General features: G+C 41.0%; 1 protein-coding gene across 1 annotated transcript in view; it reads left to right on the top strand.

Moving 5' to 3' along the window:
• ARPC2 (actin related protein 2/3 complex subunit 2) overlaps positions 1–15596 on the top strand; it is a 31080-nt gene that overhangs the window by 13223 nt on the left and 2261 nt on the right. Inside the window, exons 5-10 of the mRNA XM_004376305.1 lie at positions 1329–1374; positions 5318–5504; positions 6161–6254; positions 12228–12354; positions 14054–14154; positions 14478–14578. Of these exons, the coding sequence (XP_004376362.1) occupies positions 1329–1374; positions 5318–5504; positions 6161–6254; positions 12228–12354; positions 14054–14154; positions 14478–14578 (656 nt within the window). The remainder of the gene's footprint in view (positions 1–1328; positions 1375–5317; positions 5505–6160; positions 6255–12227; positions 12355–14053; positions 14155–14477; positions 14579–15596) is intronic.

Here is a 15596-nt window from a genome sequence, read left to right on the forward strand (position 1 = left end):
CTATAGGGTCACTGTGAGTCAGGATCAACTCAGTGGCACACAGCAGCAGCAACACCACATTGAAAGTAAGATCAGAAGAAAAACGCTGATTCTCACTCAGGCATTTGTTGCATGTCCTCAGTGCATGTGTTGGTTGCTCTAGGCACAGTGGACAGACAGATCCTGCTCAAGGGGAACTTGCCCCAGTGCCACCTGTGTTCACAGTGGTTTTCTGCAGCTAATGAAATTCTTTAAAACAAGCATGTGTAGCTCTTATAATTAAACAAAAGTTTTTAGTTTTGTTCACTTCTAATTTGGTAACTTGTCGTAAATTAAGTATCCTGGCCTGTTTTGTGTGTGTGTCCCACAAAATACTAGAGGATTATTAGTGTGTTGGTAAGATGATGTTAGTAATTGAGTGGATGCCTGTAGACAAAACTCTGCAGCATTTTGCCTCTTAGACATATAAAACCTACTAAGCACTGAAAGGGTTATTAGATTGTTAGTGACTTTAGTATTTACTTTGTTTTATTTCCAAATAGATGCCTTTCCACTGCTTAATGTGTCCCATATAACAGTTAAGTCAGAACTATTTCTTCCAAATAAAAATAGTTTGTTTCTTAAACTCTGTCAGCCTAGGAGCAGTTTCTACCAGGTGAAACAATCACACTGGCAGAGAAAAATAGGAAGGCGCAAAAGGGGCTCTTGTTTTGTCATTTACGTCAGAAAGCTGTAAAGTAGCCAGCAGTAAGCATCGGTTTTAGGAAAAAAATATTTAAGGTGCACAGCCTTCTGTGGACCTCCTGTATTAATAGCTGGCTAGGATTCAATTTATCCATTGTCCTTTGCCTTAAAAGCTGGTTATGAGGTAAGTAATTTTGAAGCATACAAGATAAGCAGGCTAACTGAAATCATTTCTCAACAATCCCGTCTTTTTCTCTTCATTCACCTGAGTTAGTAGTTTAGCCTGTGCTTATTTGATAACAGAATCAGTTCTCTTACTTGAGTTTGGCATCCTTCTACCCTCTTGAAAGCAAAGATGATTAAGTGCAGTGTAGGATCTGGAGGAAAATAAAGAACATAAAAAGGGTGTGGTCAAGTCCTAAAAGAGTGAAAGAGGAGCCTTGATGGAAAAACAGACCCTAGACTAACCTTTTGGATTCTAATCTCAGTTCTGAGTGACTTTGCTTGGTAACTCAGATGAGTCCTTTTACCTTCTGTATCTAGTTTTCCATCCACCAAATGAAAGAAAGAAGGCTAGTTTGGAGAAGCTTGGCACATACAGTGCTATATAAGTTACAAAAGTATCATGGCCTTTGGATTAACATATTTGTTCTTATATTTTCCAGTTATTAAAGAGGGTGTATGGAAGTTTCTTGGTAAATCCAGAATCAGGTATGTAGTAATATGAGCAATTGTATGGAATGACATGGAAAGAAACATGTTTCCTTTGCCCTGTTTATATTACTTATGCTTTTTTTAGCCAGCGAACTTATTTAAATATTATTCATTTTGTAAATATTTCTGCGTGAGCCCATTTCCCACTTTGACTCCTTCCATAAAAATAGCTTTTAAGAGGCTTCACTTTGTCCACTGAGGTTAGTGACAGTGGGGTGTACGGAATTTTGAGGTGTGTCATTTTTAACAATTACTTGATGGGGCCAAATGATGTTATCTTTCAGCCAGAGGGCTACTTTGTTTCTGCATGGTGATTAAAATGCCTTTTAAGAGTACACAAACGTTGATTCGCAGCCCAGCCCCCAATAATACGTCTTTTCTGTATACGGCACATAATAGAGAGGGAAGAGAGAATATTCTCTCATTTTCAAGTGACAAAAATGTGAACCTCGCTTTAATCTATTCTGAAGGATTTAATCCTAATCTGATAGGTGATCTCTAGTTTATTCCAATTCCAGAGGAATTGAAAGGTGACATGGCCCTTTTGGTTAGAACAGCTGTGTTATACAACTTTAAAGCAGTTTAAAGTAGAAAAAACTGATTAGTGTTTTCATCCCTATGATTAAGTGATACATCCTAAATTCTGAGGCATTTAGTCAGGCCCCAAAGTGAGGATATTTCTGCTTCTGGAAACAAACAACAGCAAAAGTATTGTTAGGTGCCATCCAGTCAGTTCCGACTCATAGCCACTGTATGAACAACGCACAGTCAATGCTATGTTTGAGTCCATTGTTGCAGCCACTGTGTCAGTCCATCTTATTGAGGGTCTTCCTTTTTTTCACTGACCTTCTACTTTACCAAGCATGATGTCCTTCTCCAGGGACTGGTCCCCCCTGATAACATGTCCAAAGTAAGTGAGACAAAATCTCGCCATCCTTGCTTCTGAGGAACATTCTGGTTATACTTCTTCCAAGACAGATTTGTTCATTCTTCTGGTAGTCCATGATATATTCAATATTATTCCCCAACACCGTAATTCAAAGGCATCAGTTCTTCTTCGGTCTTCCTTATTCATTGTTTAGCTTTCGCATGCATGTGAAGTGATTGAAAATACCGTGGCTTGGGTCAGGCGCACCTTAGTCCTTAAAGTGACATCTTTGTTTTTGAACACTTTAAAGAGGTCTGCTGCAACAGATTTGCTGGTCGTCTGATTTCTTGATTGGTACTTCCATGGTTGTTGATTGTAGATCCAAGTAAAATGAAATCCTTGACAACTTCAGTATTTTCTGTTTGTCATGATGTTTATTGGTTCAGTTGTGAGGATTTTTGTTTTCTTTATGTTAAGATATAATCCATACCGAAGGCTGTAGTCTTTGATGTTAATCAGTAAGGAGCCCTGGTGGTGCGAAGGTTAAGCGCCCATCTGCTAACCAGAAGCTTGACATTTTGAACCCGCCCAGCGGCTCCACAGGAGAAAGACCTGGCAGTCTGCTCCCATAAAGATTACAGCCAAGAAAACCCTATGTGGCAGTTCTGCTGTGTCACATTGGGTCACTGTGAGAATCAACTTGACAGCACGCGACAACAACAAAAATAAAAGAGGAAGCCAAACCCATTGCCATCAAGTGGATTCCGACTCACAGTGACCCTGTAGGACAGAGTAGAACTGCCCCATAGAGTTTTCAAGGAGCACCTGGTGGATTCAAACTGCCGACCTTTTGGTTAGCAGCCTGAGCTCTTAACTACTATGCCACCAGGGTTTCCACACAAAAATAGTTACCATCAAATCAATTCTGTCAAGTCATGTAGTGATCCCATGTGTGTCAGAGTAGAACTAAGTACCATAGGGTTTTCAGTGGCTGATTTTTCAAAGGTAGATCCCCAGGCCTTTCTTCCAAGACACCTCTGGATGGACTTGAACCTCTAGCCCCATTTGCACCACCCAGGACTTCTCTGGAAACAGCATGTAATAAAGAAGATGGAGTACACCTTGTTAGTAGAAGTATGTTTAGATGGAAGCTTTGACAGCAGTCCGTAAAGAGTGCTGAAATATGCTAGTCTCCATATTGATGGGCCAAATGTATCACAGAAATAAAAACTGAAAGATAAATAACACTGTAGGTTTTAAGAGGAATCAAAAAAAATTTAAAAAGAATGAAAGAAAGAATCAGATCTAGAGCAGAAAAATTATGTAGAAACTCTTGGGCATGCTTGTCACAGCTCAAATCCCAAATTCTTTCAGAACAACTGAGGCATAACAGGTAGAGCTTATGTTTCTGTCCCTGGGCCTTCTCTTCTTCCACCTCCCACTAAAGCAGATATTGCCAGATTGCAGACCCTATGTTCATATAAATGCAATATATAAAAGCTTGTGAAAGAGGCTTCCTTCCTTCTCTCTTTCTGTAGATCTATCTAGGAAAGTAGGGAAACTCAGCAGACCGTACTAGATTTTTACTTTTTCTTCACCCTCAGTATATTCTCTTCATTGTATCGTAAGCCTTACTTAAAGTCTGATTTTAGCTGTGGTTTCATTTAGTTTGGTTTACTTGGCTTCTTAAAGCTAGCAAACCTCACCTCTAAACATTTCCCATTTAATTTACTTGTAGTCTGTTTGCTTATCTGGTTTTTGGGTGCCCAAAATGGAATAGCGATTAGTATTATTTAATATTGGAGTGCCAAAAATGCACTAAGCTCTATCTAGAATAGAGATTTAGACAGTCCATGCCCTCCAAGAGCTAGATCCAACAAAAAACAGACCTCAGGAATGCTTTCGGGAAAAAATAAAATAGTAACACCGTGTAGAGGTTTGAGGTGTTGATTACCCACTGTGTTTCAGGAGCTTTTAAATACTATACATTCTTTTCATTCTCGCAACAGTATTCCCCATCTCACCACTCCCTTTTTATCAGCTAACAGAATCCTAGAGGTTACAAAGTGACAAGGCTAGGATTTGGACCCAGTTCTTCTTTTTTGGTTGGTTAGTTTGTTTGTTGTTGTAGTTCAAATGAAGTTTACATTTCAAGTTAGTCTCTCATACAAAAATTTATACATACATTAAGTGTCCCTTATTGCTCTGCCTGTACTATGACAGCACACTCCTCCTTCCCACCCGATTCCCAATGTCCATTCAACCAGCTCCTAACCTTCTGTGCCTTCCCATCGCACCTCCAGACATAAGCTGCCCATTTAGTCTCTTGTATCTCCTTGAGCTAAAAGGCACACTCCTCACGAGTATCACTTTATGTCCCACAGTCCAGTCCAATCCCTGCCTGAAGAGTTGGCCTTAGAAATTGTTTTAGTTCTAGGCTGGACCCAGTTCCATTCAACTCAAAATAGGGTTGCCTACGCCTGTATCATACTGCATTTGACAAGTCACTTTGCTTTTTTGAATCTTTTTTTCTCTGTAAAGTGAGAATAACCTTATCTGGCCTACCTACTTGAAAAGATTGTTATGGAGACCAAATGAAATAAAATATTTTAAAATTACTTTGAAAATTTTACGGTGTATACAAATAAAAGCTGTTGGGGATATATATATATACACACAAGTAAATGTTTAGGTTTTTCTATACCCTGCCTCCTCCCACACAGGGCTTTTGATGGCATGTCAAGGGATATATCTTATTATCAGAAAGCTACTCAGCTGCTGACCAGGTTGGCACTTGCTGACAATGTTGGCACTTGACACATTAAACCATCAGACAAAAAATGTGACTTAAATCATAGCTTGTAACGATCTATTTTCCCCTACACAACTATCTCTGGAACACTAGATTGCTGATCAGAGTTCCCAGATTATGACTTCTTCCATTCCACATGTTTAATCAGTCATCTTTGATATTGATTCAGTTTTTTATTTAGCATATTTTAATTAGCTATATATGTTTGTGGGGATTTTAAGTATAACTGCTGGGTTTTGTTTTGTTTTTTCCCCCTGCAGGATACAATGTCTCTTTGCTATATGACCTTGAAAATCTTCCTGCCTCCAAGGATTCCATCGTACATCAGGCTGGCATGTTAAAACGAAATTGTTTTGCCTCTGTCTTTGAGAAATACTTCCAATTCCAAGAAGAGGGCAAGGAAGGAGAGAACAGGGCAGTAATCCATTATAGGGATGATGAGACCATGTGAGTATAGAATTTGGTCCTGAAGCCTGGGTGTGGCTCACATCAGGTTGATACTTACTGGAAGAAGCATGGTGAGGTCAGACCCTAAACTCAGTCATGGGAATCCCACTGAAGCATTATCCTCATGAAATTCCTTAAGCCAGGAGGTGGATGGTGAAAGAAAAAAAAAAAAAGTCCAGTTCTTCAAGTCTCAAGATACTGAGAATTGGCAAAAGATGAAAAGAGAATCCAGGGCTTTCCTTTAAGGCACCACTATTCTGAGTCCCCTCAGGAATATCACCCAGATAATCAGGAGGCAGAGGGTGACCATAGGTTCTGTGTTACTGCAACTCTTAGATCATTTTCATACTATAAACTCATAGTAGATAAATAAAATTTTAAAAAGTGGAGTTCTGAGAATCACTAACTCTAGATTCCATGTCATACCGTGTATACAAATTAATAAAATCCACTTTTGGTCATTCCATCTTCTGCCTATCTTAGGACATGCATTTATTATGCCAACCTTGTTGGCCATAAATGCCTAGTCTCACTGGCATGCCTTGTTTAATTAATTAAGAGACTTATGACTTTAGCCTGCTACTTCACATGTAAGTTGTATTGACAATACCCCATTCTTATTCTGGACTTACTCTCATGGGTTTTGTTCCCCTCAGGTATGTTGAGTCTAAAAAGGACAGAGTCACAGTAGTCTTCAGCACAGTGTTTAAAGATGATGATGATGTGGTCATTGGAAAGGTGTTCATGCAGGTATGGAGTGCACATCATGGGGGTCGGGGGCACCATGGCATGGTGATTAATACCTTTGCACAAAAACACACTGTAAGACAGAGTGGAGAATTAGCAGCTTTTCTTTGATACTGGAACTTGTTGAAGAGTCAATTAAACAGCCTCCTCAAACTCACTGAAAGTTTTTTTCCTTACTGGTTCTACCCTTGCAGGATAGGACAAGAGGATGAATTGAGTACTAAACATACCTGCAGTATATCTGAATCTTAAGTATCCTTCCTGCCATGGGGTCTTTGACCTAAAGCTCTGTCAAGTTTCCTATCCTCTGTGTTTCCTCAGATTTCAAGGTCTCCTTTCAGCTTGGTTTAGTCCTAAGGTGTTTTCAGAATGAAGAGTCTATAGAAGATTCTTAAGTAGTAGGTAACTGATAAGAGGAGAGACTGGCTCGAGTTTGAATGAGATCATCCTAGAGTGCGTCCCTCAGAAGAAGCTCATCTAATAAGAATAATAATGGCTTTAGCAGGACATTTCATAATTGGATTTTTGGTGCAGTTGGACTCAGCTATTATGGATCCATGTAGCGTTGTCATATTGTTTGCTAGCCAGTTACTGGCTCCAGGATATGAGAACTCATTGGTCAAGTGGTATCCAGGCTGATTTCTTCTAAGATGGCTCAGTATTCAAGATCTAGTGCATAGGTTAAATTCTCAAAAAACTTGTGCGTTCATTCTGTTCTTTGGCAGGATGATGAGATTTAAGAATTCTGGGACAGGATATTTTTTGCCAAGACAAATTGAAAGACATTTGTGCTTAATCTAGTGAGGGTACTTTATATGTTGCCTTCTAAGTGGCTAGTGATAGATAGCCCCAATTTTGATCCATCTCTAGTGGCTTTTTTTGTTTCGGCTAATTAATCAGAAACTCTGGTGTTGGAATCCCAATGCAGAAAATTTGGAACATTGATGCTTCCAGAATTTGAGAGTACTGAATTTTATGAAAGTATATGTATTTCTTGCATCCACAGATTCAGCCTGTAGACAAGCATTTCATGTGTTTTTATGCAGAAATTGACAGGGGAATTAAATGCAGTAGCTCAGAAATTGGGCTAAATCCAGACTGATGAACTAATTTTAAAAGCTATGAAGTATATATTTAGATTTGACTGGTTTTTTACCACTCTTACTCCATTTTATTTCAGGAGGCATCTTAACTAATTTATACTTTAAACAGAGCTTATCTTGGAGAGCTTACTTGAGATTTGTTCCTTAGGAGAATTTTGTATATTTTTTTGCATATGAATTTAAACTCCTTCCTCAAACGTGGTAGGGCACTTGTCTAAAAGGGAAAACAGAGCCTCTTGCATTTTTACACTAGCAGTATCTCCAGTTAGTGACTGAGCTGGCGCCATGCAGGCCCATATGGTGTCTAGGAATGTGAAAAGGCTGTTCTCAGGAAGCCGTCTGCCCTGCCATCCTCTCCACGTTCAGAGACTGGGGTAATTTATTGCGAATGACCATAGGGCACTGGACTTAATTAGCTGAGCTTTCCCCAAAATAAGTCATCTGAGCTTTTTCCTGAGCCTAGTAGGTTTAAATTGCTAGGAGAAAAGAGAACAATGGCTGCCTAGCACAGAAAGTTGCGACCAGGGCACGCTATTTGGAGTTCCTCATGGACACTTACCTGTCTGCTGTTGCGACCAGGGCACGCTATTTGGAGTTCTGCATGGTCATTTATCCGTCTGCTGTGGGCCCTCATGGGCTTTCCCATGCCAGCATGCGTGTTCTGCCTGATCAGAACACGATTCATGCACTTGTTATTTGGCAGACAAACTCTGAGGGATGCTTACCTGTCTTTAAAAAAAGACAAGGGAGTTTCCATTCCCCCACTTACTTAGGGTGTCCTAGTGTGGGGTTCAAGGTGAGCACTAGAGAAAGTATAGTCATCATTTTGAAAAAAGAAAGTCATCATCATTTCAAAGTTCATTCCATGAGAAGCAGTAGGCCCATCAGTTATGCTTTTACAGATTAGAGCTTGGTGAACAATCCTTTCCATATTATTAGATCTTAAAGTCAGTCCAGGGAGCCCTGGTGGCGCAGTGGTTAAAGGACTTGACCGCTAACCAAAAGGTCAGCTGTTCGAACCCACCAGCCGTTCCTTGGGAGAAAGATGTGGCAGTCTGCCTCCATAAAGATTTACAGCCTTGGAAACCCTCCCTATGGGGCAGTTCTACTCTGTCCTATAGGGTCACATCACAATGAGTTGGAATCGACTCGACAGCAGTGGGTGTTTTTTTTTTTTTTTTTTTGGGGGGGGGTAGTTATTCATGTGTAGTTTATTTATAGAGTAGATTTCTTCAAGTGGGAACACCATGTCAAAGGACAAATGCATAATAATTGTGGTAGATATCGCCCAGCCCTCCTGCCATAGGAGTTGTGCCATTTCCCTCCCACCTACAGTGCTTGAGAGAGCGCTCATTTCCCCCAGAACGGGTTGTCAGACTTTCGGTATCTACATCTTCTTATGAGTGAGGGAGGTCAAATATCTTCCGTTAAAAGCCATTTTGTTTTTCTTTTCTTGTGAAATGTCTCTTTATGTCCTTTATTCATTTTTTTAATTGGGTTATTGATGTCATCAGTTTCTTTATGTAATAGGGAAATTAGCCCTTTGCTTGTGATAACTGTTGGAACTCTTTTTCCCAGTTTGTCATTGGACTTGTGTTTTTTTGTCTGTTTTTTTTCTGTGTAGAAGTTTATTTTTCACAGTCAGATTGATCAGTCATCTGTTTCAGGTTTTAGATTTTGAGTCATAGACCTTCTCTACTCCAGAGTTATAAAGAAATTTACTTGTGTTTTTTCCCTCATATTTTTAGTTTCACGCTTTACGTACAAATCTTTCTTATCTGTTTGGAGTCTCTTCTGGTATGTAGTATGAAAGAGGGTCCATCTATGTGGCTACCCAGTGGTCCCAGTAGGAATTATTTAAAAGTCCATGTTTACACCACTGATTTGAGATACTACCTTTATTATATACTAGATTTCTGTATGTGTTTTGAGTTTATTCTGACTTTCTTATGATAAATTGTGCTTTGATGGAAGAGAGAAATCATATCATAATGTTATAAAGACATCCTAGCCAGAGGGAGGAAAAAGAGGCAGTATTCCTGGCATATACGTAACGAAGGGACCCAGGGACACTAATGAGGATGAAGGGTTGTTTGAGTTTGTTTGTTTTAAAAAGTGTTGTTTAAGAAAGGGCATCAAGGAGAAGCAGAGACATGACATCAGATTGGCCCAAGGATAATGCCAGCACTGATGCATATTGTTGACCAGTTATCTTAAATGTATTATTTTCCATGTACAGAACTGATGAAATGCTAATAAGTCATCACAGTTTTACAAATACCCCATCTGGTTGTGAACATACTACATGTACCAGTGAATTGGAGCCTTAGAGACACTTAACAAACACAAGAAAATGCTAGCAGGGCATGCTGAGCAAATTCGCATTGAGGGCCCTGCTGGAGGTACAGTGGTAGAAAACAGAGCAGAGCTTTTCTTTCTACTTTCTTTTTTTTTTTTTTCCTCCTTTATTTTGCAATGGTTGAGCTTGGCTGTAAAGAGAAAATTTCACCACAGTGAATATTATTATGAGAAAGTGTTTATATACAAGTTGGCATATGCTGACAGATGAACTGTAACAGCACGTTTTATTATTGATCTGGTTACCCAAATTCTCTTCTAATTAATCCTTGCTATAAAAATGTATTCATTAGTCTTTTTCTAAAGGACACTTACAAAAGTATCTAGGGATCTGCTGGCTTATTTACAGTCAACTGTTCTCTGGTTCTTTTCCCCTATTTTCAGGTGATCCTGTCTCCCCTGTTAGCAAAAGCTACCTGACACCCACACTTCTCACTAATCCCAGGTTATACAATTGAGTAAAAGGGATAGAAATCAAGATCCATTATCTGAGGAATTTACTTTTTTCTCCTAGAATCTTAGCTTTTTTTTCTCCTTTTTTACTTCAGAGTTACCTAAGAGAGGAAACTGGCCTGACTTCTTCCCTCAAACCCCCACTCCCCTAAAAAAAGAAAAAAAGAAGTCTTACGAAACTGTAACTCCTGAGTCACCAAACACTGAGAATCTGATTGAGTCTGTGGACCTGCTTGCCAGAAAAATGCACACACGTGTACCCTTATGCACAGTTTTGAGTGTGCGTAGCTGTCATGGCGTGGTGTTTCTCTGGCAGTTAAATTATAGTAGTGCTGAGGACTTGGTTCAGGATCACTGAAAAGGGAACAAAAGTATCAGAGAAACTGTGTTCCATAGGTTGTATTTTCAGAACTAGTCAGACTTCTCTTTGTCTGAGCTTGATTTCTTTGTGTCTGAGTCTTTGGAACCATTGTTATTTGTTAAGATATTTTGGGGAGAAGGACAGTTACAGAAGCCTTGTTTACGAATTTCCATTTTGAATCATCTTGACTCTTTCCCTGCCTCTTCAAATATTTTTCCTCTGGGGAACCAAATGTATTCAAAAGGGAGTTAAACTAACCCAACTTATGATAATTTATTTTCTTGCAGCTGTTACAAACCAAACAGTGCTAGCTTGGGAGACAGTAGGGTAAAACAGGCGAGGTCCTGACTGGGCATTAGGACTCCCTTGGTATTACCCTTCCTTTGCCATGAACTTGCCGAGGGCTTGCTGTTCAGTGTATATTCTTCCTACCTGCAAAGAGTATCATAATAGAGGTATATAGAAAAGACATGAAAACCCCAGTGAGAAAGAAGCCAACTGCCCCCGGCTGTTGGAGATGGTGATATTTGAGCAGCAGAAGAACATTCCAGATAAATCAGTTGTGTAAGGGTACATTGCCTAAGAGAACTTAGGAGGTCCTTGGTTCCATCCCTCTATCATCGTCTTAGAAGACCCACCCAATGAATTTGAATCATCCTGTTTTACTGGCCTTTCTGGAAAATCTAGCTCTGTTTTTGCCAATCTGGATTGAGGGAACGGTGTATTGTATTGCTTGTCTATTTATATAGGACTGTACAGATTGTAAAAGTGGGAGGTTTGGAGATTAGAATCTAGAAGGAATGGCCTGGTTTTTACATCCTCAGTCATTTTTCTGTAGTTTGATGAGAGGATAGATGGATTTTGTCAAGATGGGTGAGCTCTTAGGCAGAGTGGTGGTCCGGGGTCATCCAGTAGCCAACACTGAAAATCAGACTTCCAATTCTCATGTCACTCGGTCTCCCTTTCTTTCTGAACTCTAAGAAAACTTGGCTTCTTTAACTCCATTATCTCCTGACCCCAAGAAGAGCCTACATCTAGAGTTCTGATTGATGAATTCCAAACAGTAATGAGATCTAAAATACCTCAGTGAAACAAGTCTTGTGCAAAGGCCGGGAGCCAGGAGAAAGTCTGTTATTCATGAAACTGGAAGGAGTGGAGATGGGGTGAGAGGAGTGATGGAAAATTAGTCGGACCGTCGGGGGATTTATTTTATAAGCAAAGTAAAAAGGAATTAAAACTTTATCTTGAGGTCTTAAGCTAAAGCTTAGATTCTATTTACTCTGAAATTTTAATATAAAGAGTAAGCAGTAGTCTTTTTCCTAAAGTTAATCTAAGTTTACTCTGGTTCTCCCAGTGCTTTTCAGTTTGTTGTCTGTTTCTACCTTAGTTGAAGTTTCAGATGGATTTTATCACCTATGTTTGGATCCAAAACAAGAGAGAAAGGATTAACAAAGCTGCTATCACATTTTAAAGATCTGACTTGTTAAGTACTTAGTAATCTCTCCTTTTTGAATCTGAAGTGCACTGGTAGCAGCCAGCACTTGTGATATTTCAGGTTCAGTGTATTCTGTTTTTAGCCATTTGCTGATCCAGAGGATTACAAAGATCACACCCCATAGGGCAAACCGCATAGCATAAGTTGCTTCTCACTCATCTTACACGTAAAATTCTCTTCTGGTTGCTTTTGCTTCGTCTTGGAAGGAATTCAAAGAAGGACGCAGAGCCAGCCACACAGCCCCACAGGTCCTCTTTAGCCACAGGGAACCTCCTCTTGAGCTGAAAGACACCGATGCTGCTGTGGGTGACAACATTGGCTACATAACCTTCGGTAAGCAAGCGGGCGAGGTTGCAGCTTTTGTTCAGCTGTTAATGGTTTGTACTGAAGGATGCCTCCAGGCAGACAGAACCTTTGTTAGAGTTTTAAGGCGAGCACAAGCAGGCATACCAAATTGTTCCTATTGCCATTGCCGTGACTGTAGGAGGGGTGTCATGGGGCACTGATTAGAGGGCAGGCCCTGTGCTATTTGTGTGCAGTAATTGTTTCTGTTCTTTTTTTCTTTTTCTTTTTCTTTCCCTCTCCCTTTTTTTGCTAAATCTTAAGGGGAGAAAGGGTAGCCTCTGATGTCAGGGGTTAGGGGTTAGGGTCACATAGATGCTGCTAAGCAGCTGGATAGGAATTCTTTGTCATTTGACATTCTTGGTTTTTTGCTTATTAACCCTGAGCTCCAGCCATGATTCACGCATTCCACTTTCTGATCGAAGAAATTCAAGTCTTCCTTCCCACAGTTGCTTCACCCTTGTGAGCTGGCTGATTATTACAATGTGGTTTGGAGTAACAGCTCATTCACACAGTATCTGATGCCATTAAAATGTCTCCTTTTGTGAAGTTGTATTTAGTTCACCTCAGGATTAAAGGTGTACCTGCTTATTGATGATAATCAAGTGAGTTGATTTACCATAGTTCGTTAAATCTGAGATACACATTTTTCTGTATGTGTTAATATCTCTGAAGCCAAGATGCATCCTGTAATTCATGGCATGCCATAGTTTAATTGGCAGCCTCTCTCTCTGATACATAGTATCATGGTAAACCTACAGTCAGTTAGTACAGTCAGTTACATCATAGATTCTGTGAATCTCCCGTGCTAGTGTTCGTATCTTTTCAGGCCAGGGAAGAGTGACACAGGGGTCTCACTCTTACAAGGCATTCTTTTTCATTTTGGCCAAACTTCATACTCGGGGCATTTTGCTGGTAGACCAATGAGTAGAGTAGGTTCAGAGATGGAGAGAATTCCGAAAAGCCAAAGGGAAGGGGGGGCATGCAGGTCTGCTCAAGGACCGAAAGGTACCACATGGGTCTTCACGTGGTTGGTGCCATGGGATGGGCTTTTCTCAGCCCCCAGCCAAAGCAGCTCCTCCTCCCTCCCTGCCCTCATCAAGGCTTGGAAGGTTTGGGTCTTCAGACCCTTAGTGTTGGGCTCTCAAAGCAAGAATATAGGCTGTTCTCTGGAACCTAGTTTCTCTGAATGCTTACTCTGTATATCAGCACCAGCGACCTAGGACAGGCAGGATTTGTTTCCTAACCCTGATTTCTTAAGATAAACCGTTTTCTCCAAAGTCCACCCAAATAGCTGGTTAGTATCACCTTTCCAAGGAGACTTTGCTGACCTGCAGAGGCAGGACTAGTAGACGTATGGCAGACTGGTCGTAGATTTCAGATGCTCAGCCACAGAATCCAGGCTTGGAGTCAAGCTCAGGATCAAGCCCTTCCTCTCGGTAGCCCTGTTTTTCCTCCATGATCTCTCCGTTTTTCTTGGGGTCCTCCATTTGCACTTACTTACACCTCGCCTGGTTATACCATTTATGCCTCTCTCATCTCAAGAAGAAAACCCTGGCAAAGCCTGGGAGTAATGAAGCAAGTGGGTTGAACTTAAGCAGGGAGAGATTAACTGTAGGCTGCTGTCCTTCCCGACCCTTGGGTATTTATGTTCCACCCTGACGCTTTCTTTGTGCCTCTCACCCCCCAGTGCTGTTCCCTCGCCACACCAACACCAGTGCCCGAGACAACACCATCAACCTGATCCACACGTTTCGGGACTACCTGCACTACCACATCAAGTGCTCTAAGGTGAGAGTTGCCCCCCGGATCTCAGCTTCCTGTGCTCCATGTCTCCTCTCCACCAGAGATGATCACATAAAACGCCATTCCTGTAGTTCAGGCTGTTGACAGGGGCTCGAAGTAGGTAGTTCTAGAGGCTTCAGGAAACCATGCCTTTCTTCATCTCTCTCCCTTCTTCCCCATCCCTGTTCATTACAGAGAAGTGGATATGCTAGCCTTCCTGTTTCTCTGCGTGGCCCCAGGTCTAACAGACCTTCCTGCTAACTTCTAATGAAATCAGAGCTGTCTTTCTAATACACGACTGCTTCAGTACCTGTTGTGTTTGTTCGCAGGCCTATATTCACACACGGATGCGGGCAAAAACATCCGACTTCCTCAAGGTGCTGAACCGTGCACGCCCAGATGCCGAGAAAAAAGAAATGAAAACAATCACGTAAGTAGGGCAGGGCCACGGCAAGACCGCCTTCCTCTCCTGAGCTCACCAAGAAATAAAAAATGGACATTGGTGGCCAGACCCTCCAGGTTTCTGGGCAGTAGCTACATGTGAGGCAGGCAGGATTGGGCTTATAGCTAGTAACAGACTGATGATGGAGTTAACAGATTTTCACTACTGAATGGGCCAGGCTGGGTTTCCATGTCTCCATATTTTTATGAGCTGTGAAAATGGCATCTAGAAAGCAGCAGAGAGACCATTTTGCTAAGATAAGTAGTGTTCTCTTTGGGCCTGAGTCCAGAGGGGTCAGTCTGGTCTTTTCTCAAGGACTTCCTGGAGAAATGGAATAATTTGCTTAAGAACATTAAGTAAGTAGGCCTGGAACCACCGGTGTTCTTTCCTGGTCTATTTCTCAGCAGGGATTTTGGATGGAAAAAAGCAGTGTGTGCTCTGCATGCAGGAGAGGCCAGGGTGATATGGAGCCTAAGGAGTCACATCTGCGCAAGGTGCCAGGCCTTGGTTCCCCTCCTGGCGAAATTTAGGCAGTCCTGTTCTCAAGGTCACAGGTGCTCATCTCCTGTCTTTTGTGCCAGTTGAATTAACCCTTTGGTGACCCAGTTATTTTCTCCTTTGAGTTTTTTGTTGATGCCGTGTTTTCACTAATGGAAGGCATGCTGATTAAAGGACCAATTCAGAATTTTTGTTATGATTTATGGATTTTGATACCCATTATCTGGGATCACATATGTCCCAGCGGATGCTGGACGTGGTTAATCCTACCAGTAGGAGTCAACCATAAAATCGGGTTTTTGTTCGTTTGTTTTTTTTCCTTGAAAATTTGCGAAGCCTGAGGTAAAACATGAAGACACCGGGCAATGACTGCACGTACGTTTTATTCTACTCTCCTTCTTCTTAACCTTTTTATCATTTTTTAATGAAACTATTCAAAACATGGTACAGTGCATGCTTCCTCACTGCAAAAGCAAGTATTGACAGCCCACATTGTTTTATCTCATGG

The sequence above is a fragment of the Trichechus manatus genome, unplaced genomic scaffold, assembly GCF_000243295.1.
Source record: "Trichechus manatus latirostris isolate Lorelei unplaced genomic scaffold, TriManLat1.0 scaffold00041, whole genome shotgun sequence".
Taxonomy (NCBI): domain Eukaryota; kingdom Metazoa; phylum Chordata; class Mammalia; order Sirenia; family Trichechidae; genus Trichechus; species Trichechus manatus.